Raw genomic sequence first — 23156 nt, 5'->3', positions numbered from 1 at the left:
TGCCCGGGGGTGCAGGCTATGGAGAAGGGACAGCTACCATTCACTGTGTACTTTGGACACAGTAGGCCCATCTTTAATTTCTGTAACAGCATGATGAGGAGGTTTCCAAATTGTCCCCATTTTCCAGATGAAGAAAGTGGGGCTCAGGGGTCTTAAGTTACCTGCCCAAAGTCAAACAGCGCCACGGTCTTTGCACTTGACCTCTATGCTATTCTGCCCTGCCGTAAATCAGCAAACTAAAAGGTAACTTTGAGGGGAAATGCAAATCATATTAGAAACTGTAAATTATGATTACACTTCATACAGGAACTATCTCAAGGTCTGAGACACTGACAGCCTAGCGGGAGGAAGCCCCGCTGTGCAGGGCTCTGAGCAGCAGTGCGGGAGGGATATTCATCATGGCCTTTCTCAGAAGGGGCACCCCGTCTACATTGGATCAGGATATCTGTGCTCTCCCAGGGTGTACCCGATACCAATTAAATGACCACACAGTGGATGCCTGGACCCTAAAAATGTCACAGGATGAGTTAGAAACCATAGGGACAATGAGAGAGTTCCAGAGAGAGAGAGAGAGAGCGCATTGGAAGGTGTGTAGCTTGTATACATTTAGGTTGTTTCAACTACAAAACAGACAAGCTGACCGAGGAGGCCCATTAGGAGCACAGGTTCTAGAGTCCCTGTCTGGGTTTGAGTCCTAGCTCTGCCACCTACCAGCTGGTGGACTTTGGGCAAGTTGATTCACTTTTCCTCTGTAAAAATGGGATGGTGATGACAATGGTCATCTCAAGTATTGGGACTATGGGTCATTAATTTATTTTATGTGCTCTTTTGTATTTCCCCAAACCACTAATATGCTTGTATTACTCGTGAACAGAAAATACACAATGCATATTAAATTTCCCATGCATGCTGCGATGATGGGGAGAGGCAGGCCTCCCTGGGGCGCCCCTGCTGCAAGCAGCCACTCCCAACTGCAGGGGGTCCAGGCTCCCCTTTCAATAAACCTTCCCAATGCCAGGAGGAGCTGGTGCGAGCTGGGCAGGAAGGGCGCTGAGCAGTGAAAGTAGGCAAAAGGGGCTGTCGACAAAGCTGCAGTTGAACAGCGTGGGTGCTGTCAGTGGTTTTAACTGCAAGGTTTCACACACTCTGTCTATCCCATAAGCACGAATTCACCATAAAACACATGGTTGAACTGGGCAAAGTGAGTTCGTATCAGTACAGGTTCACAGTCCCTTATCCAAGCCTTTGGGACCAGATGTGGTTTGGGATTCAGAAGATTTTGAGATTTCAGTAAGGCCGCATGGTGCATACACCGCACATTACATACCACCCCAAGTAGGGCCTTCGGGGGCAGCCACCCTGGAGCAAAATATGTGACTATTCACACTAATGAAACAAAGATGCTATTGGCCTTGGGTCAGTACAGGTCAGGCATCGTCACTGAAGGAGTTCGAAAAATATTTCAGCTTTTAGAGCTTTTGGTATTCCAGAACGGCAGGTAAAGGATTGCAGACCGCCACCTCTATCTTTTGGGTTGTGACTTTTGTGAGTCTGCCCTGACTTTGATAAACTACGAATATGGATTCTAAAAGTAAACATGACTATTCAGGCAGTGTAAGAAACACAGTTGTTCACATTCCCAGGTATGGGGCATCTTCAAATCCAAAGTATATGAATAAAATCAACATATATCAAGTGGAAAGCCAAAAGATAATGTGAGACAAATAATTTAATCAATGACATTTATGACGCACTTACAAATTTCAAGTCCAGTAAGCTCAAATCAGCATTTTTACCTTCTATGCAATATGCTCTTTAATAGAATAGCTCTATGAGAAACCAGACTATCAACCCGTTTCTCAGGACAAACAAAACTGGTAACGTGTTCACCGCAGGAAGAGTGGAATTACAGGGCTGAGCCAGAAATCACAGAACAGTTTATTTGACCTTCAGAAAGGAAAGGTCCTCACAGGCCCTTCTGAATGTTTCTAGGATGTGTTTCTTCTCACAACAGAAGTCAGCCAGGCACTGTGGTATAAGGGTTTGCTTTCAACTCCCTCCTAGGGATCCCTGCGTGAGCAGTTGTCTCGGGCTACAGGCTCCCCACATCTTCACCCCTCACACGCCTCCTCCAGCTCTGCTCTCCACAAAAGTCCTATTTTACACACTAACTCAGTTTCTATTCTAGAAATTAAAGCATCGATTCACATGCTTACTTTTTAAGAGCCACAAAAAACAAAGTTTGTCTCGATCTTGGACAACAACCTGATATTTTAGAAAGCATTTTTATCTAGGTTTGCTAAATATAAAAATTATGATTCAACAGGAAATTGGGTAAGTCAAGCAGAAATTTCAGCATGTTTTTGAAGATTTTGCTGTCTCAGTGGTTATAGTTCTTAACCACAGCTTTGAGTTCTGGACACAAAAACTTGACACAATGTTTATTGGCTGATGTTTTTAGCATGTAAATGTAAAACCCTCAGCAACAATGCTGACATGAAAATCAGTCTAGCTAAGATTTCCCTATATAGAAATTCTCATTGGCCACAAAAGTCATTTTTAAGAAATTAGTTTTGAAGAGAATAAAAACATTTTTTGAACCTAATATTAGTTTGGTTTCATAACATTTCATATGTACAATAAAAGTATAAAGAATATAACACATGCCTGTATATCCAAAACTGCTTTGGTCAAATATGAACCATATTTTTATGCTCCTCATTTTAAAGAACCAAAATGTTACAGATACATTTGATGACCTCTGTGAGCTTCCCCCATCTGCTCCCCCCTCCCTCTCCCTCTGAAGGTTACCACCATTCTCAACAGGTGCTTATTTTTATCATGCTTGACTTTACATGTTTACCTCATAGATCTGCACCCATAAGCAACATATATTATTATTTTTGCAACTTAATTTTTCATGTAATGTTATATTTATACTCATTTCACTCAATATTATAAATGTAGTCTAGTACATTTTTCTAATTGCTGTATTCCATTGCCTGATACATTTTGTATCATTTCTAGTCTGTGATTTATATTGTTATATATTTTTCTCAGTTAGATAGTTTAAACACCTGGAGGATGTATATAGTTGATACGGTTTCATTTATATGAGTAATGGTCTTGAAGTTTTGAACTCAATAACTATGTTGATGTCAAGTTTTGAAACTTTCCAAATGCTTTTACAAAACAATTTCATTAAGATTGAATCTATAGATATTTGAGCTGGGATAGTGGTAAGAATGGTAAGGCTGTTGTGAAAATAATAAGAAGTTACAAAAATAAATGCTGATGTGTGACCAAGTTGGACAAAATCTCTGGAGTTTTCAAACAGTGAGCCAACATCAGATATCTTCAGTGTAAACATTTTTTTCTGTGACTGGAGATGCTGAAGATGAAGGAATGCTGGGGACCTCTGGGGACACAAGCACCTCACCTGCTCTAGTTTCCAGCCTGCTCGGGTCCGAGCTGTTGGGGCACGACAAGGCCCGCGAGCGCCTCTTCCCCTGGTCCCTGGGAGGAAGAGGAACACACACAGCACTCAGCACAAAGACCGAAGCGTTTCTTTTTCTGAAGTGTCAAGAGTCGAAGAAACCACAGCGCATTGTTTATGAAGTGGGGTTTGGTAATCCAGACCCTATTTTAATCAACCTCTGACTCCCAACTAAGATTTACCTTTTGAAAAGTCATATTTGCTTAACAATATGAAATACAGTTACTAGAAACAACAACAAAAATAAATCCAAAGTTTACTTTGCAAATCAAAAAATTGATTAAGGATATAGACCACAAGAGGTCACTGTAAGAATAAGAAAGAACTCTCCTATGCTTGAATCACAAAAGCCTAGCATTTATGAGCTGGGAGCAACCTCTCTCTCTCCAGATCCCCCCCCCCCAAAAAAAATGTTCCCCAATTCATCAGATGCTCCCACGGTCACGCACAGAGCAAGGTCAGATCTAGAACCCAGGTCTTATAATTTCCAATTCACTGCTCTTTCCACTACATCACGGAATGGCCTGTTTCCATTTAAAAATTAAATTAATATTCTCTGAAAATCTTTTATTTTGAGACATAATTTATTTTTATTTATTTATTTATTTATTTATTTATTTATTTATTTATTTATTTATTTTTAAATACATCTCTATTGATTTCAGAGAGAGGGAAAGAGAGGGAGAGAGAGAGATAGAAACATCAATGATTGGAGAGCCATTGATCGAGCCCACAACCCAGGCATGTGCCCTGACCGGGAATCGAACCCCGATAGCCTGGATCCTAGGTCGACGCTCAATCCCGATCCTAGGTCGGGCTTGAGACATAATTTAAATGTTAAAAAATTAAAGGTAAATTCAGGCAGTCCTAGATGACAAATATTTTGTGTTCCAAATAAGAGAGTGATGACTCGCCAATAGCAGGATTATATACCTGTTTGTTTTTTTCTTAAGGTTACATTTAATATAGAGATGGTCTATGAGGATATAATTTCTCTTTAGCTGGAGCTGAAACTTAAAAGTACTTACTTTGAAATATCTGTACAAAACTCCAAGGCAAAAAAAAACAACACTGAGAGAATAGTGAAAGTTTTAAAACAAAATTTTATTCATTAAATATAACACTTGCTATGAAAGCCATAAGGAATGCATATACGTGTGGCTAGGGTTACCCATGAACATCCATATGTATGCCCGTTGCTCCTGCTCCCTGCGGCATGAGTTGCCTGGTGAATGTTGGGTGCTGGTCTTGCTTGACCTTTACTACTGCCCCAAGGATTAGAGTCTACAAATATCATTTTTTCCATAAATAGGTCCTTTTCCTTTAACACTTGATTTTATCATACAAGAGAAAAGATCAAGCTAACCTTCTAAAAAATATCTAATTAGTTAATACTCGGAAACAGTTGCTTCATTTTTATACAGGTAAAAACATAGATCTATCTGGTAGCAAGGTATCTCCCGCCAGTCAAACAAAGAAATGGGGATGAGGCCCTTTTTGTCCACACTCTCAGAGCTGAAATGTAAATGAAGCACATCTCAAAGAAGACAGGAAAGAAAGAAATCAACCCTGAGAGAAAACACCAAAAGTTAGGCAGGGTGTGAAACTGGAAGTTTCCATATTTATCACCCCTAGAAATAATAACAAGGCAGTGTGGAGACAATAGAGGCAAGGCCTTCTTTTCATTATTGTCCTAAACAGCTGTTGAAATCAAGCAAGATAGTTTTCAACTATTGGCCTTTCAAAGTCCCTGGTCTACCCTCCCTGAGGACATGGCCAGTGATGAGGTTGCCTCCCTAAACACCACATGTGTGTGCCCCCATTTCTAAGGGGGGAATAAAGGGTCCTCATTACAGAAGCTGGGCAGTGCTGGGCTACAGTGGTTCTCAAGAGCAGCACAGGCCTGGAAATGACCAATGCTGTGTACGACCATCATGGGGCAGGGACTGACGGTGCAGGCTCTGCACCCAAACTACCTAGATCCAAATACCGGGTGCAACACGTACCAGCTAGGTGCCCTTGGGCAAGTTACTTAACCTCCTGGCCTTGATTTCCTTATTTTAACATGAACACAGTACCTCTGTTTAGTACAGTGATTGGTACATTTGAAGAACTTAATAAATCATCAGTATTACTTTTCTCTTCAGTTCTGAGTCAACAAACACCTGTCTGAGCAGTCCAGTGCTAGATGTTATTGTCATAAAGAACATATAAGGAGCTGCCCTAAAGAAGTTTAAAGTCTACTATGAGGAACTAAGGGACTTTTTTTTTTTTTTTAATGGAAAATTCCAATCGAGCCTCTACACAAGTACCAGAATGTGAAACTCGGTGGGTTACAAGAACGAGAGGGATGCTGAGAAGGAAGTGAATGCTGAGAGGAAGACCAGGACCACAAAGTGGACCCTAAAAGAATAAAAGTTGAACCAGCAAATGATAAGTCTACTCTCAGGAGGGGAGTACCATGAGCGAAGGTAAAGAGGGGCCCGGGGAGCCCGGTACTCAGGGCAGGGAGAGTTGCACCGGGCTGGCAGGGTACGAACAGAAGATTTCTGCTGGGAGGCACTGGGAACAGCTGCCTGAAACTTTGGGTTGAGTCACTGGACCCAATTTAATGGGCAATGAGGAACTGTCATAGGTTCTTATGTAAGCCAGTGATGGGATTTAGAATCATGCAGTGAGCAGAATATTTAGGAGACTTGGAGAGAGGCTAACAAGGACCAACCCTTTGAGGGTGAGAGTGGGACTGGAGGAGAAAGAACATATTCAAGGGACCCTATAAATGAAAAGCTGATAGGGTTCAGTGGTTGATTTCGGGCAGAAAAATAAACAGAAGGTAGACCTGGAGGAACAGGATAGTAGGGTTGCTAGCAACAGAAATGGGGAGTCTAGGGAGTAGAACAGTTAGAGGTGTAAAGTAAGTTTGGGTTTCGCCACATTGAGTTTCTGATGAAAATGGAGCACCTGCAATGGAGATGGAGAAATCGGGAAAAGAGCTCTGTTAGGGATCCGCGCAGGACCAGGGACCAGGGTCATCAGAAGACTGGCTCAAAGGCTGGATTTGCAGAACAAGGCTGTCAGATACTCATGGGGAAAAGGCAGAAAGGGGAAAGGGAGACAAAAGGAAGAAGAGAAATAAAATACGCTCTCATGTAGTCCAAGGATGTTGTGAAGACGAGCGTGATTAACGTGATGAGGGCTGAGGGAGAGCTGTCCAGTCTGGCCACGGTAATCCAGAAAGTTTGGGCTGAGTCAATGGTCTTAAGAAGAAAATCCCCTCTTTTCTGAAGAGGAGGAGACTAGATGGCCTTTACTCAATGGAAATCTGTCTTCCTGTAACCACTACCCGCTGGTCTTGGTTCTACTAATTGGAGCCCACATGAAACAAATCTTTACCCTTCTTCTTGGCAACCCTTCAAATACTTAATGGCATTGTGCTCACCACTTTAAAGCCATCTCCTATGACTTAAATCCCATGGCTCTACCACTTATTAGCTGTGTGACCTCGAATAAGTTTTTTTACCTAAGCCTTGGTTTCCTCATCTGTGTAGGAAGGGGTGGTGAACAGCGGCACCCCTCCATGTAAGGTTGTTATGAGGATTCAGTGAGATGAAGTGGATTTGCTTAGCATAGCTCCAGGCACATAGTAAGTCCTTAAGTGTTTACCATTATTGCAGTGCTGTCATTGATGTCATTAACAAATTTCTCCAGTCCCTTCAACTGCTTCTCGTTTGGTACAATTTTTCATTTTCTTGCCAGCCTGTTCAGTCACCCTGAGTGTCAGTTTGTCTGGATCCCTTTTAAAGTCTGGAACCCAGCACTGAGCTAAACATACGGCCTGAGGAGCAAAGAGGAGATTTTCTAAGAAAGGCAGGCCTAAAACTGTATTAGTAGTTTCGGTGGTCACATCACAGTGTTGGCCAAGTCTTGTCTTTTCTTACACGTGGAGCCCATTCTTATTCACATTCTTAAACTCATTCTCACTGAATTTCAGTGTTATATTTGGTAAAGTGTTCCTGCCTATCGGATGGTTTTAGATCTTGATACAGTCATCCAGGATAACTGCTCCTCTGCCCAGCTTCCTGTTTCATGTTGTTAAATATCATAATTAAATTTTTTACAATGATTTTGATGTACCAAGGATAAAACAATTCCAGAAATGATCCATTAAAACTCTTCTGTGAAATTCTTCTTAGAGGTAGAATAGTACCATTTTATTTGTTAAGATGGCTTCATCTACAAATAACAAAAACCTTATTCTAACTGACAAACAATAAGTGAAATTTATGGGCTCATCTAACCCAGAAGTTGCGTGCCAGGGTGGGTTTCAGGCATGGTGTGATCAGGGTTTTGGCTCCATCTCTCTGCAGTTCTCTCAGGTCTGCCCTTTGGTCCCATCTGTAATCAGGTTGGAGTTCTGAGGAAAGCAGAATGGGCTTGGCATTCCCAGGTTCTCATCAGGGGCCCACGTGTTTCAGTGCAAAAAACAAGGTCTTCATTTCCCAGTTACCTGTCCAAGGTCCTTGCTGCACTCTGAATGATGAGAACCGAACTCTGTAGCCAAGGCAATGCCATGCACAGGCTGGCTGGTCAGGGCACATGCCCAGGTTGTGGGTTCAGTCTCCAGTTGGAGAGTCAACCAATTGGCGTTTCTCTCTCACATTGTTTCTCTCTCTCTCTCTCTCTCCCTTCTCTTCTCTAAAATCAATAACCATTGACTGGGTGAGGATTTTAAAAAAAAGAAATGATTTTAAAATCATTTTAAAACAATTCTTAGCTCAAGGACTGTAAAAAGTATAGGTGTCTGGCCAGATTGGCTCCTGGGCTGTAGTTTGTTTGCTTCTGCTTTAGAGCAATAACTGGATATTAAGTCAACTAAATGAAAGATTTTGGAATTAAGGGGGGGAGGGAGATGAATTTGTTTTTATTTGGGAAAAATTACATGTAAAAATGAAAAAGGAAATTTTAAAGGATGTTTATGATAAAAAGAAAACTTGGAAAATTTTCAGTTAAGTTTTTCCTTGTACTAAGATGACACGTCATTTTCAGAATTAGACTTAAGTGTCTGGTAGATTTAAGTCTGGTAGTAACTATTTTAGGCTTTGCGGCAGCACAGTCTCTGTCATGACCACTCACACTCTGCCACTATAGTGTGAAAGCAGCCATAGACAACAGGTCAATGGATGAATATGGCTGTGTTCCAATAAAACTTTATTTACAAAAACAGGTAATAGGCTGGATTTAGTCCATGGGCTTTAGCCTGCTGACCCCTGCTCTATAGTCTCTTAGGTTCTCTGACCGTGATTTGGAAATGTCAGCAACAAGGGGTGGTGGTCCCTTCATCATATCTCCATAGCCTGAAGCACCAGATACATAGTTTCCAGCACTCTGTCTTAATAACATTAAACAGGCTTCTACTTAAACAGTTACATACAAACAGGACGAAATTAAAGGACATGATTTTAGAGGAATGTTCTTTAAGATCAAAATTTTAAGAAAGTTCTCGAAGGTATCTAGAGCATTCATTAGCTTGTGGCCCAAGATGTAAAACATACATTTCAAGGTTGTACACATACTCTTAGTACCTTTTTCAATAATCACTAACTGGTTATCATGAAAGTTCTAAATGTATAGAGTTGACTAGACATTGCTTGGTGGCTAACCATGTTAGCTTAGCTTAGGTTTAAATTCCCTTAGCTTAGCATGAAAGCTTCCAGTTTCATGCTCCCCTTGACCTCCATAGCTGCAGTTTCAAGGACCCTCATGTGAAAAGCCCTCGTAGCTTCTCACTGTTGCACTATGACAATTCAGCACAGGGGATGGCTGCTGTGACTGCCCTCACCCACAGCGTGTTACTGTGCAAACTGATTCCACACCGTTTCCACTGTCTGCTTTCCACCCCTAATGCCCCCAGGCAGTGCTCCAGCTCATACATTACTACCTCCCACCAGACCTGCTGCAACTGCTTCCCGATGGTCACCTCTGTCCCAGGCTCTCCCTTCTCTAAAGTCATCCACATTACTGCCAGAGTTGCTCTTCTGCTGGAAAGCTCTCAGTGGCCTCCTGCAGTCTGTAGCCTCAGAACCCATGCTCCTCCTACCCCAGGCCACCTGCCTTTCTTTGAACCTGCTACAAGTCAAATCCCCTCTTTGTTTATGCTGTTCCTTTAGCAAAGTACACAACACTTTTCCCCTATTGGAAATCAGCCTCTGGAGGCCTCACAAACCCACAAACCCCGGGAATCCTCCCAAGATCTTCAGTTAGAATGAGGTGCCCTCACTTCTCTATGCCCAGGACCTTTCTTTCAGTTCTCCTTTCCTTCCTCCAGCACTAGAGAAATCATTGCACAGTGCTTCAAAAACATTTGTGCTCATGCAAATCACCTGGATATGCTATAAAAATGCAGATACTAATTCAGCAGGTCTGGGGTGGGGCCTGAGATTCTGCATTTCTAACAAGTTCTCAGGTAATGTTTTTGTTGCTCTTCCAAGGACCATACCTGAGCAGTCAAGCCAGATGTGCTTGTAAGCTCTTCACGGACAGGGCCCATTTCTCTTTCTCCCAACCACCAGCACAGGGCTTTGTTTACCAAGAAATTCTTACCAAATGAAAACTGTTGAGTTAGGTGGGACTCTACCAAATCACTCTGGCCAATGTGTCTTTTCCAAATTAAAACAGTTTCTCGGCCGCATTACCCTTAATTTCTTAACAGAATAATGACTTCATTATTTTTGGGGAAATATATATATATATATATTTATTATTGTTTTTAAGGCCAGGCAATATGAGAAAGTACAAAGAAAATTATAAAAAATCACCCAGGATCCCACCACCCAGAAGTATTGTTAATATGTAGTAAACATCATTCCAGACATATTTTTCATATATTCAGATAAAAAGATAAAAGAATGAAAGAACAGAAAGGTGCGTGGAGGAAGGGCAGGTAAAGGATACATACAAGTGGGATCACAATACATGTTATTGTAACTTTAAAAGTATTAATTTTAAATTTTACTTGAGTTTAGCAGAAAAACAGAAATTGAAGTGAAACTGAAGGAACTGTAGAACTTCAGATGAATGGGTCTTCCCAAAAGATTTTAGTTTCTAAAAGATTTCTCTGAAGTTAAGAAAAAAAATAATGAGAAACGTTAGGATGCTAAAATCATTCTTTCTAAACAATATATTTCAATTTCAGACTGCAGCGACGGAAAAACCTATTCCCTATCATGACGTGAAGTAATCGGTACTCACGCTTGGTTCTGATTGTGCATGTTCCTGTGACACCGTCCAGGTTGCTGGTCCATAGCCATCCCTTTCCGAGTTGTTTAGTGTTACTTCAATATGGAAACAAAGTCAATACTCACCACAAATGCTTCTACCATAGCATCTTCATTTCTGAGCTTTGAATTTCCACCCATCATTCTGTTGCCCAAGAGCTTTCTAGAAAGGGCATGAGTACTACAGTGCCCGAGCTCATTCGCATCGGAAAATGACTGTTGCCTTTTTGCTGGAGGACAACTTGGCTGGCGATACAGTTGTTGGGTTACCCGTCTTATACCTAGGCCCTCATGACATTACTCCGCTGTCTTCCAGCGCTGAGGGATGCTTTCCTAAAGCCAGGGGAAGCCGGCCTTTTTCTCTTACGCGGCTCGCTCGTTCAGCGGGGTGGCCAGAGGACACTGTCTTCCATTTGTCCCCCAGCCAACCATTACTACTTGGGTGTGGACCATGCGCCGGGCGGTGTGCTAGTGCTGAGCACTGTTGGAAATGCCTTAGTGTGGGTTATTCCATATCAGATTTTGTTGTGAGACAACGTGTCCATTTGAGCTTCAGATTCAAATCTTCATTTCAGAAAGTTGTCTTCTATTATGTCTTAATATTTTTCTGGTTCTTTTGGTTCTGATCTCTTCCATTCTCAGTGGATTGTTGTAAACAGCAAGTGAGTTATTGCACATAAATCACTTGGGAGAGTGCCTGGCACTTAGTTCAAAGTAAGACAGTACTGGTAGAAAGAGCAGGAGGGGGATGATTCTCCGCGTCAGGAACACAAGTGTCACGCCTCCCATGCCTATCTCAATCTCTCTAATCATTTTCCTATCTTCTTATTTATTTCTTTTCAAATGATTTCCTCTAGCCCGTCCACTAAGTTTCATTGCATTTTCAGCTGTTTTTATTCTCTCTTTTTTTCTAATGTGGCTTTCCTTTCCACATTTATACATTCCTTTCTTTTTATTTCTTTCTGGAGAACTGCAAGCATACTTTTCATATCTTTATGTGGGATTATAATCTCTGATTTGAATTCTTATAATCCAAAGAAGAGCTCTATTTCCTCCTCCCTTTTTTTAAAGAGATCAGTAACATCTATAATCTCTTTGACACTAATCAAAATTGTTTTAACTCTTTCCTTGTTTTTGGAGAGTAATTCCTTTTGTGGTCCATTTTCTTCATCTGTCTTCTGTTTAATTCTTCACATATCTATGCTCAAGTCCCATATTAACTCTTGTCATAATAACTATTTACCTTTAAACAGAGCGATATATTTGTCAAATAATGGAAAGGATCCACAGCGGGAGAGAACTGGGGTATGCTGCACCTGCACCTTCAACTTTAGTTTTCTTGAACATCCATTCACCAGGTCTGTAATTTTTCTTGATCTGGAGCGTGTGCTCCCTTGGTTTGTGTGTATCAAACTACCTGCTGGCTGCCCCGCCCCCCCCCCCGCCACACACACACACACACACACACACACACACACACACACACACAGACGAGCTGCCTCACAGGAAATGAGAGCATGTAACCCTCAGCTTCACCTCCCCAATTGTGTCATGATCTGGATCTTGAATGGGGCCTTTACAGTGGCTTCCTCGCTTCTCCAGCCGCCTGCCCACATCCTCAGATCTCCTTTTTCAAATTGAGGACTACTGGATACTCCTTTCTCAAATGACTCAGTTTTAGTGAAACCTGTTTCCTGCTCAAGGTCTGAGGAGGTGTCTGCTCTCAAATTACCTCATTTTCATCTATATTTCAGAGTCTGGCAGGTTAACTAGACTCTTTTGGTTGAAATATTCCAAGTGACAAAAATCTAAAGTATCACAAACTGTCCCTGTCCAAATAAACAAAGGAAAGAAGAAGGAAAGGAAAGAAGAAGGAAAGGAAAGGAAAGGAAAGGAAAGGAAAGGAAAGGAAAGGAAAGGAAAGGAAAGGAAAGGAAAGGAAAGGAAAGGAAAGGAAAGGAAAGGAAAGGAAAGGAAAGGAAAGGAAAGGAAAGGAAAGGAAAGGAAAGGAAAGGAGAGGAGAGGAGAGGAGGAGAAGGAGCAGGGGAGGGAAAAAGGGGGGAAAGGAAGGAAGAGATGAGAGGAAGGAAAAGAAACAGATTGGATCAAAACAGAGCAGCCTACAGTGTGGATGTGGTGGCTTCAGGCACAGGTGGATCTAGGGGTTTATATAGCATCCTTGGACTTGGTCACTATCTCCATTTTGCTTGTTTATACATCACTTCCCTCCCAGAGTCACCCTCCATAAGGCAATGGAATGGCCACTGTTGGCTCTAAGACAACATCATCTTTATAGCTTATGAACTTGGAGAAAAGGGCATTTTCCCCAAAGGCTTTGGCAAAAGTACCAGGGAAGACTTCCATTGGCCTGGCTGGGATCATGTGCCCACCTCTGAACCAACCACTATGGCTGGTGGGCGGGAGAATTCTGATTAGCCAGCTCTGGGCCACTTAACTGCCTCTAGGAAGAGGGGTAGGGAAGACAGGGACAGCCCTCCCCAAACATGGACTTAGCAGGAGTTCATACACAATGCAAGACAGCTCACTTTCCAAAGGGGAGGAGATGAAACCCATAAGGCCGCGTGAAGTCTGCTTCATGTTTTGTAGTTTGGGGTTGGAATCATTTTTTTGGTTTGTTTCATTGATAACATTTACTTCTCTGGTTTTTATTCTTTGTTGCTTTGGTTTCTGAAGAATGCCTCCACTTTGCCATCTTTAACCAGAAGCCCTCTTTTCTTATTTTTGACTCCAACAATCTAACAGCATTTGGTAGTTTAAATATAAGCCTGTTATTCATTCCACAACCCACGGTGAGGCTGGGAGGAGATGGGAGTGAAGGAGCACAGTTATTTCCATTTTATAGATTAAAAAACTGAGCCCCTGAAAGTGTTGAGAGACTCGCTAAACAGCATACAATTAACTCAAGGGGCTGAGAAAATAACCAAACCCAGGGATTCTGGCTCCCAGTGAAGAGTTCTTGACTCTCTACAATTGGTTGCTCTTGGTCTTTCCTCTTAAAAATTAATTTCCAAACCACAGTAGTTTGAACAATATTTACACAGAAAGCCTTAAAAAGTTTTTAAGCAGACATATAAAGGATTTCATCAGATTGAACCACTGGATGGATGGATGGATGGATGGATGGTGGATGGATGGATGGATGGATGGCCTGACAGACGGACAGATATTTATACACATACAGGGGTGGGCAAAAGTAGGTTTACAGTTGTGAGTACATGAAACACAGAGTTAATAAGCTATTGCAATAACCATAATCCGCATGTCTTTTTCCATATAAACAGCTATAAACTACTTTAGCCCACCCCGTATACATATTTTAATGAAAGCTGTTTTCAACCCATAGAGCAACACAAAGTTAGAGAAAATGGAGTGTTGCTAAGGAGCACGCCTGCCAAACTCTCAGTGAATCCTTAAATGGACAGAGACTGCTGTAACTGGCACGCTGCTTTAAGATGATAATTAGTGAAGTGCTTGAGAGTATGTCCCCTTTTGGGAAGTTGAATGGCTCCCCAAGATCTTGTCTGCGATGACACCTTGCTTAGCAAATCTTTTTCCATCGCAACCAGCCTAAAGTTAAACTCCCATCCGTCCCATGTCCGAGTTATCTTTGTCTAAACTGAGGGTGCACAAATCAATGCGGTTTCACTGAAATAAACTGCTCCTTCCTCCCCCCGCCCGAGCACCCAGCGTGAAGGTAGCTGCTCCCACGGGCACCCGCGTGTGAGGGCCCCGCAGGAGCGTCCCCTCTCCTCTGTCCCCTTTACACCACCTGCTCCGTCTGCTCCTGCTCCTCTGAGCCCGCTGTCATCTCATCCCACTTCCTGCTCTAGTTCTGCATCCCCCCCCTCCTGTCTTCTGCCAGCCCAGCTCACTGACAAGACTTTTCATTTTACAGTTTATGGGCTAAAGATGAAAAAAAAGTTAATTGAGGGTAAGGCTTTAGCATCAAAACTGGGAATACTCCACTGCATAGCAAAGATCATTTCTTGGAATTATTCACTTAAATGTTTACAAGAAATGATTATCGAGTGTCCCAGATTGATTCACAAATGTAATTAATGAAAGAACTGCTAATAGTTTCCATTTGCTGGTTTGTTTTAATCCTACTGTATAAAAAATTCTTTGGCATCTCAACAAAATCCCACCCAATGATTAAAGGAGCTAAAGATTCATAAAGCAAAAATGTTATTGGGAGTTAAACCTGCCAGGGTGTCCTACAAACCCAACTCAATCCCAGTCATGGCATGATGCCAAAGCCATGCTAACAAAACAAAAAGAAAGCAATGAACAATTAGTGCCAATGCCTCATAATTTTGGACAGTCGGGAAGAAGCGTATCCAGTCCCTAATTGATTTCTTCTTTGCTGTTGGTGGAATAAAATATGTCATCGAACATGCCTTTGCCATCCCAGACTGAGGGAGACATAATGAACTCTGGCTTGCCAGATTACTCTGCAACATCTGAAGGTTTGCAAAAATAAAATAAAATGAAATAAAAGAGCGCTGGTCTGGTTTTCCCCAGTCAACTCTGATTACCGTAAGGCCGGCTGCAGCGGGGTAGCTGCTTCCTCCTCACTCCGGTGCTGAAAGGAGCACAAGCTCTCCATGGCCTTTTGTGTCTTAGCTCTGAGGCCTGCAGCCTGTTCTTACAACTGGAAAAAATGTGTTGCAATGGCCAGTTTGATGTTTTGCACTTGACTCCCAAAGTCCCAATTTGAAGTTTGTTCTATTCCACTTAAGGACAAGTTTCATTTTTCTTTTAATTTAAAAAATGTTCTGAATGCAAAGCGACATTACTAGGACTACTAGGTTACCTAATATAAATCCCGTGTGTGCGACACTCTCCGGGCTGTGTCAGTAGACAAGGGCCAGCGGCTGAACTAACTGGCTACCAAGCAGCCAGTTCAGGGAAAAGTTTAAGCGTGTAACATGTGTACAAACCAAAGTCAGGCCTGAAATCTAAAGCGAGGGTAACAAGCGCTTGGTCTTGAAATGGCCTGTGGAATTTAATCTCGTTAGGCAAATTTGAACTGGGCAGTTGTCCATAATGACCCAATGGAAAGTCATAGAAAAATATCTTTGAGTGACCCTGTCCAGCCCAAGACCTTCTGCTTATCTTAGCATCATTCCTGGCTGGGGCTGGAAAACAGAGCCTGCTCCCACCCTGGCTCCCAGTTAGTCAAGGCCACCTTAGGAAAACACCAGGGTAGGAATGCATGTGATCCATACGGTGAGCATTTCTTCACAGATCCTGAATATGGTAGGAAGCCTGCTCCTCAATTTTCTGGGTAAAGCGTTGGAAAGCCCTATCTAGGAACACAATATGAACTTAGGGACTCCCAGATAGGTGCAGGGCAGGGGGAGGGGGGAGGGGAGAGTGAAGATGTTGGTGAGAATTAGGGTGAAAAAAAAAGTCCTATCTAGGAACATGGTATGAAATAAAGTAATTACCAATCATTCATTTTATGAGGGATTAGTAGAGGGATGTCATAGATAGAAATCCACAGGACTCTCCTGCTTTAACTATTAGTTTGCAAAATAAATATTTTAATCCAAGTTTCTACTGGAGAATAAAATAAATTAAGTGTTTACTCTTTTGTAGAGTTAACAAAAGTGAACTAACCCAAAGGGAGGTTACAAGAGATTCCAGGCCAGGCAAGAATACCAAATAACACAAACAGAATGATCAGTCGTCACTCACTCAGGGCAGGCTGGAATGGTTGGCCTAAAGCGAAGACTTCATTCTGACAGTGCTATCAAAGCAGCATTTAGGCCAGTGTGAGCAAATGTTTTCCTAAGGATTCAATGGGGAATGATGTAAAATCAGCTCCATTCAGCTGTGAGAAGAAGTCTTTCCTACTCATGTATCATTAACTTAAAATTTGATTTATGTAAAAGACAAAATGCGAACCAACCATCTACATAAGATAAAAAGCAAACCGGTAAATGACACTGTTACCCTCGCCAGAAAATCAAGTGAAAAGAATACTGACCCTCCACTCCTGAGATGGGATGGCAAGGATGTTGCCCCTTTGAACAGTTCTTGCTCCTTGATTCCACTGAAGCCTCCATCGTAAGTCAGCTGAAGTGGATGACTCTTTAAGTGGCCAACGGCCTTCGATTCTGTTAAATAAATCCCATTGGCTTTCACCATGGAGTCCCCCATCCTAACTGTGTCTTTGGATTCTACTGTTTTCTTTCCTGTAATAATGAAGGAAATGTCTTGTCAAAGCATTTCTTATTTTAGGACTCACCATCTTTCAATATTTTTTCAACCTAAGAATGTACACAATTTAAAAATTATATATTACTTATAATCAAGCCTGGAACTGTATGGAGAAAGCCTCTCTGAACACACAAGACCTCACCACTATTTTAGGCGTGGCGTCATCACTTCCGCAGGGAAAACTGAATAGGGTCTTATTTCTATTAGCTGGGAGTCTACCTGCAGCACCCACTTAAATGTAGGTTCATGAGCTACCTAAGTCCACATATGTACTCTGCGGCCTGTAATGATAACTCCTATTCCTAAATTTGATCATGTTAGTAATTGTCGATTTAAAAACTATTTATTGAGCACCTCCCTAGAGTCAGGCACTGTCATAGGCACTTAGGACGCATGAGTGATAAAACAAAGACCCCTGACCTCATAGGGCTTACATCCGAGTAGGCGTAAACGGACAATAAGTAATGCCCCATAATAAAGAAGGTAAACAAGATAGGAAGTGCTGTGGAAAAAAGCAAAAGTAGAAGAGTAGAGAAGGGTAAAACGGACTGGGAATGGGGGCAGGGAGCAATTTTGAACAGGGTGGACATAGTTGAGGGACCCTGGCCATCAGACCCCGAGGGACAGTACTTCCAGGGGACAGATACAGAGGCCCGAAGGCAGGAGTGTGCCTGACGCGCTCCAGGAACAGCAGGAGTGGAGTGTGTGACGGGGACAAGGGGAGTAGAGGTGATCAGAGGGGCAGGGGCTGGGTCGCTGAGGCTAGCAGACCATTGCTAGGTGATGAGCGGAGGAGTCACCGAAACCCTACTGTATAAGGCTTTCTGAAGGGGAGTAACACAGAGTTGCAAAAAGATGCCCCATCTCTGAACTGACACATCCACCTTGTTTATGACTGCAAAACCTTAGGCTCCTAATACAACACTGCTCCTTTATCAGCAATTCACATCGGGAATAGCTTATCCGTGATGCTGCTACTCTACTCTACTCTGTGATATAATATTTTTTCAAAGGGGAAGGAGGGACAAGCTTCATATAGAAAAATACTATTTTGAAAGCTTTTCCAAAATGACTCAAGGTTTCCTTTACTGCACTTGAACCAACAAACCAATAAAAACCACCAACAAAACCAAGTCTACTCCGACCAAACTCCTTGCTTCCAAAACACTGAATTTTAAAGCTGAAAGAAACCCGAGAGCCTGGCTAGTCTAATCTTCATTTTTCAGATGAGAAAATTGAGAACCCAGAAGGTTAGGTGACTAGGTTGAGGTCACAAAGGAAGTCTGAGGAGAGCAAGACTGGGCAGTGGGAAGAACATGCTTTGTGTTTCAGCAGACTTGGGATCAAGTATAGGCTGTGTGACCTGGGCAGGCCACTCAACTTTTCTCTCACCTTCCTCAATAGTCCCCACCTCTTGGGGATGTGGTAAGAACTAAATGATATGGACTTACATGGTGCTAGCACACTCAAAACCTAGAAGTTACTGTCATTAATGGAACTCAAGAATCCTGACTGCTGGTCCAGGGCTCTCTCCCCAGCACCATGCTGCCATAAATATTTTTACTGCTGAATTACAAAGCACATATTTTGTTGTAGGTTACAAAGCATCTTTAGCCTGTGCCTATATTTTAGCACTTGTTTCTTTCACTCATTCACTCCCTGAATATTTATTCAGCACCCACTGCTGTGGGCCAGGTGCTGCTCCAGGGGCTGGTGGTCCAGCGATGGATGAGAAGTCCCCGCCCTCATGGGGCCACTGTTCTAGACGGGGAAACACACCCACACTCACAGGTGAAGGAGCTGCAGCCCCTTTATCTTCACAATCTACTAGGGTGAGCTCGGCAGTCACTACTGCAGTGAAGAGTGGCCCTGGGGCTCGCTCCTACTCCTGATGGGGTGCCACCATTAAACTGAGCACAAGCAACAATGCTCTGTGTCTCCCTGGCGAACCTCTGCAGCACACTGTACTGATTTTGTACTGACTTTGTAATGGATCAGGGGTAATCTTCAAAAGGACTCTACAACCAGTAGCATTACCACGCAGCAACAGCTCCACTTCACAGATATTTCTTTAGCACCTACTATATACTAGGCCTTGTTTTAGGCTCTCGGGCTACAAATAGAGAAAACCTCTTTACCTACTGAAGTCTCTGATCCAGTAGGGGGGAGAGAAGCAGACATGGGTAAAGAGAGAAATGCGGTACAGAGCAGTGCAGTGGTCCGAACAGGTAAGGATGACAGAGTGAACAGGGAGTCCTGAGGGGTTGGGATTTGGTCAGGGAGTCACAGAGGAGGTGGAACCTGCAAAGTATTTTGAAGAGTTAACAAGGGGCAGAAAAGAGTTCTGAGAAGAAGGGAAAAAAGCCTTGAGTCCCAGCCAGCCTCATGTGTCTACAAGCCGGACGGTCGAGCAGGGCCCTGCTGAGAAGGGCCCCACACTGCTTTAATGCTTTGCTGTTGCCATCTTGAAATTCTGAATAATGTTTGAACAAAGAGCTCCGCATTCTCATTTTGCACTAGGTCCAACAAATTATACAGCAGGTCCTGCATGAGGCTTGAAACAGCAGGGTGGGTGGGTAGGTGTGGGGAAATGCAACGAGTTCCATGTTGCTGGTGCACAGGCCGTGGGGTAGGGCGGGCGAGGGAGAGTTAGGTTGGGGCCAGATCACAGCTGTCATGTTGCAAGGAGTAGAGACTTCACCCCTAGGCCAGGAGTCAGCAAGCTACTACCAACTCTGACCTGCCTCCCATTTTAGTATAGCCTGCAAACCAAGAATGGTTTTTATATTTTTAAATGGTTGAGGGTAAAAATCAAAAGAAAAAACATATTTTGTAACATGATAGTTATAGGAAATTCAAATTTTAGTGGCCATGAATCAGCCTATGGTTGCTTTCCTGCTATAATGGCAGAGCTGAGTAGGTAGCACAGAGACTGTATGGCCTACGAGGTCTAAAATATTTACTCTCTGGCCCTTTACAGAAAAAGTTTGCCAACTTCTGTGCTAGGTCAGTGTTCCCAAACTGTGTTCCCCAAAAAACAGATTCCACCGCCAAGTAGATTTGTGAATTGCTGGGCTGAGTTAAAATCAAACAGGTTTCTTTCCCAGATGGCTTTACCAACCCTTTAGATATGCTCATGTGTATCGCAGCTCTCCAAGAGGGAGGGAAAGTAGGCAGACTTATTTCAGCACTGAGCCCTTTATCCAAGGAAAAGCTATTAATATTTTGCTGAAAGTTCCCTGGAACTCAGTTTGGCAAACACTCCTTTAGGCACAGGGGGCCCTCTGAAGGGTTTTTAGCAAGATGATGATGTAATCTCATTTTTGTTTGCTTCCTGACCTCTTGTCCCCTATGACACACACAGAAAATGATTTCTCATGGTCCATTACGATAAAGGGACAAGGCCACTGCTCACAGCCATGTGTGGCTGGGAGCTTGGCTTCCCCAGGCTCTGCTGGCTGCTCCGGGGGCTGAGCGTCCTTGTGTTGACCTACTTGCAGCCCCCGCAGAGGGTGAGAGTGGAGCACGACGGGCGGGCTGGAAGGTGAGAGAGGCAATGAGGCAGAGGTGGGAAAGGGGAATGCGAACCCAAGAAGTACTTAGAAAGCCCATCTAGGAAGCCTGCGGAAAGTTTGGTGACGGCACAGATGACAGGGATGGGTGAGAGTGTGGAGACTGCGTAACAGGGGAGATGTTAGCAACACTGCCCCCTCCAGCCAAAAACCCTAGCTAGAACACGGAGCAATTAAACTGCTGGTCCTATGACGATGACTACACACACCTCTTCCCTTTTCATTTGCTTAAATCAGAAATTCCAAGCCTGTCACCACACCCCTCGCCCTGCAGTGTCAGCTGCAAGTGACCTCACACCAAAGGGAGGAACACAACTCCGTCCCCACGCACATGGTTGCCTTTACAATTACCCAATAAAGAATACCTTCTCTAAACAACAGGGACTCTGAGACAAGCCCAGGGAGCTCCTGTGCAAATGACAATGATTGCAAGGCTAGAGCGCTAAAATAAATGTTTTAATTGGGTAACATGCGCTTTTAAAATGACAACGACTTTTTACTGTCATTGCTCTCTGAGTGCTGACACAGACCTCAGGGATGGTGGAATTGGTAAAGTAGGGTAACTACAAGCACGGTAGATGAAAGAATCTCAACAAAGACATGCTTTGGTGCCACTACTGTGCCACTTGGAGGCGTGAAGATGGCCTCAGTGCTGGGAAATGACACCGCCCTGGCACCTCCCAGAGCACAACTGGGTGCTGTGGCCAAGGGCCAGGCAGCCCAGGAGGGGAGGCGCTAAGCCATGTGGGAAGCACAGAAGATGAGGCTGGTGGGTGACACATCCACCTCTTCAGTCACCTTCACAGAGACATGAATGGCTCAGCGAGCAGCAGGGTTTGCAGCGTGGGCTACCAAGAGTTAAATGCATTGAGCATGGATGCAGCGTTCAGGTTCAGAAGCAAAACCGTCTGATGAGCGACCGTTTAGTAACTCTCCCGCCAGCCCTGCCGCCCTGTGTATAAGAAGTGATCCTGTTCCTATCTAAGCCTCACCTCAGCCCCAGCCTTGGCCTCCAGATCCCCCTCTCACCTTGTGGAGGACTTCGCTCCTGCAGGGACCAATCCTTTCTGATGAACTGGTCTGACAGGGGGCCCCGGTGCGGAGCATCTGAGAGCTGCTCAGGTGGTTGTACTGTGCAGCTCTCGCTGAGAAACAGAAGCTGGAGGTTGTTTCTCCCCTGCTCAAACCCTGCCCTGCGCTGCAAGCAGAAGAAAGGCCGGGCCATTTCCCCAGCCTGGCCCTGCGCGGCCCTTAGCCTCAGCTCCCTCCACCTTCCCTGGGTGAACCCCCTTCCAGCCACACTGGCCTTCAGGTCCTCCACCCCGGAGCCCGCTCCCACCTCGGCCTTGCTGCCCCTTCGGTGCGGCACTTGCTCACAGATTTCTACACGGCTGCCTTCTTCTCGCCATTCACATTTCATAATGAAATTAACATCTTAAACTCTTATATGAAAACCATTTATCTGATATTGATAAACCCATTCATTAGAAAATACTTATCCTAATATTATTTTTCTACCAAGTAACATTTTTTGAAAACTATGATATTTAGGTATTCTTTTTAAACACCCAGAAAAATATATGAACAATATTTCTTACCCAGCCTTTTGCACAATATCAACTAAGTCTTAGTTAATGTAAAAATCATGCGGGGTTTGAAAAAATTATATAAAAATAGCTTTTGTGTGCAAATTCAGAGACGTGGCTGCCCCCGAGTTTTAAAAACTGCTACTTGGCCTTACGCTCAGCGGGAGGAAGGGTCCTGTCGGGCAGGAGGGTGCCCTGGGAGGCCGCCCTGAACAAGCGAGCCCGGGCACTGCTTCTTCTTCTGATCTTTGCGGGGTCCGCGGGGGGCTTAGGAAAGGCAAGGCAGGGACCTTCCTCTGTGGTGGGAGATGCTGGAGCCTTCGGTTTCTGGAAAGAGATTTATTAAACGATGGCATGAGTTTCTGTATCTCAGATAGGACTAGCACCCTGGGGCTGGCCTGACACTCCAGAGGAGCACAGACAGGGCTTTCCGTCTGGCTTCATCCAGCCCCTGAACTCTACGTCTCATTGGCCCATCTTACTTAATATACTATATAAATAAAGCACTTTCATTGTTTTTGTCAAATATATTGTATTAAATACTCTACTGTCCTTCCTAGCATATTAAAAAAACAAAACAAAAACAGTTTACCTATGCTAGCAAATGGATATCTGTGTAAGTGACTAAAAAACTTGGTAGAGTATATTCAACATGCTTTGCAAATTTTTGTGTTCAGTGTAGCTCAGAAAACACTTATTAGGCACCTATGTCTGTCAAGAGCTGTGTGGAATATAAATATTACCATTATACATTTTGGACTCCACGAATTACTTTTTAATGATATAAAATTTTTAAAAAATAATTCAAAGTCACAAAATATAAGAGCAAGAAGTCATCTTGGACTTATGATAAAAATGTGTTTTATTTTCCATATTGCCAGAGTTCTGTGCTGATATCCTTAGAAAAGAAACATTACTGGCAAAATTCCAATTCCTTAAAGACTTTTAAAAATACCTGCACCAAGCACTGTGCCACCCAGAG

General features: G+C 43.3%; 1 protein-coding gene across 2 annotated transcripts in view; it reads right to left on the bottom strand.

The window, feature by feature from the left end:
• Nucleotides 1-23156, bottom strand: part of ARMC2 (armadillo repeat containing 2) — an 85968-nt gene that overhangs the window by 51885 nt on the left and 10927 nt on the right. For both annotated transcript variants that reach the window (XM_081140242.1, XM_081140241.1), the window contains 3 exons: nucleotides 22330-22501; nucleotides 16784-16991; nucleotides 3440-3516 (listed from right to left, as the gene is read on the bottom strand). In XM_081140242.1, coding sequence (XP_080996368.1) covers nucleotides 3440-3516; nucleotides 16784-16956 — 250 coding nt within the window. In that variant the 5' untranslated portion in view covers nucleotides 16957-16991; nucleotides 22330-22501. The remainder of the gene's footprint in view (nucleotides 1-3439; nucleotides 3517-16783; nucleotides 16992-22329; nucleotides 22502-23156) is intronic.

Source organism: Miniopterus schreibersii (assembly GCF_964146895.1).
Source record: "Miniopterus schreibersii genome assembly, chromosome: 6".
NCBI classification, from domain to species: Eukaryota; Metazoa; Chordata; class Mammalia; order Chiroptera; family Miniopteridae; genus Miniopterus; species Miniopterus schreibersii.
The sequence above is the reverse complement of the archived record's forward strand: the minus strand, read 5'-3'. Positions and strand labels throughout refer to the sequence as shown.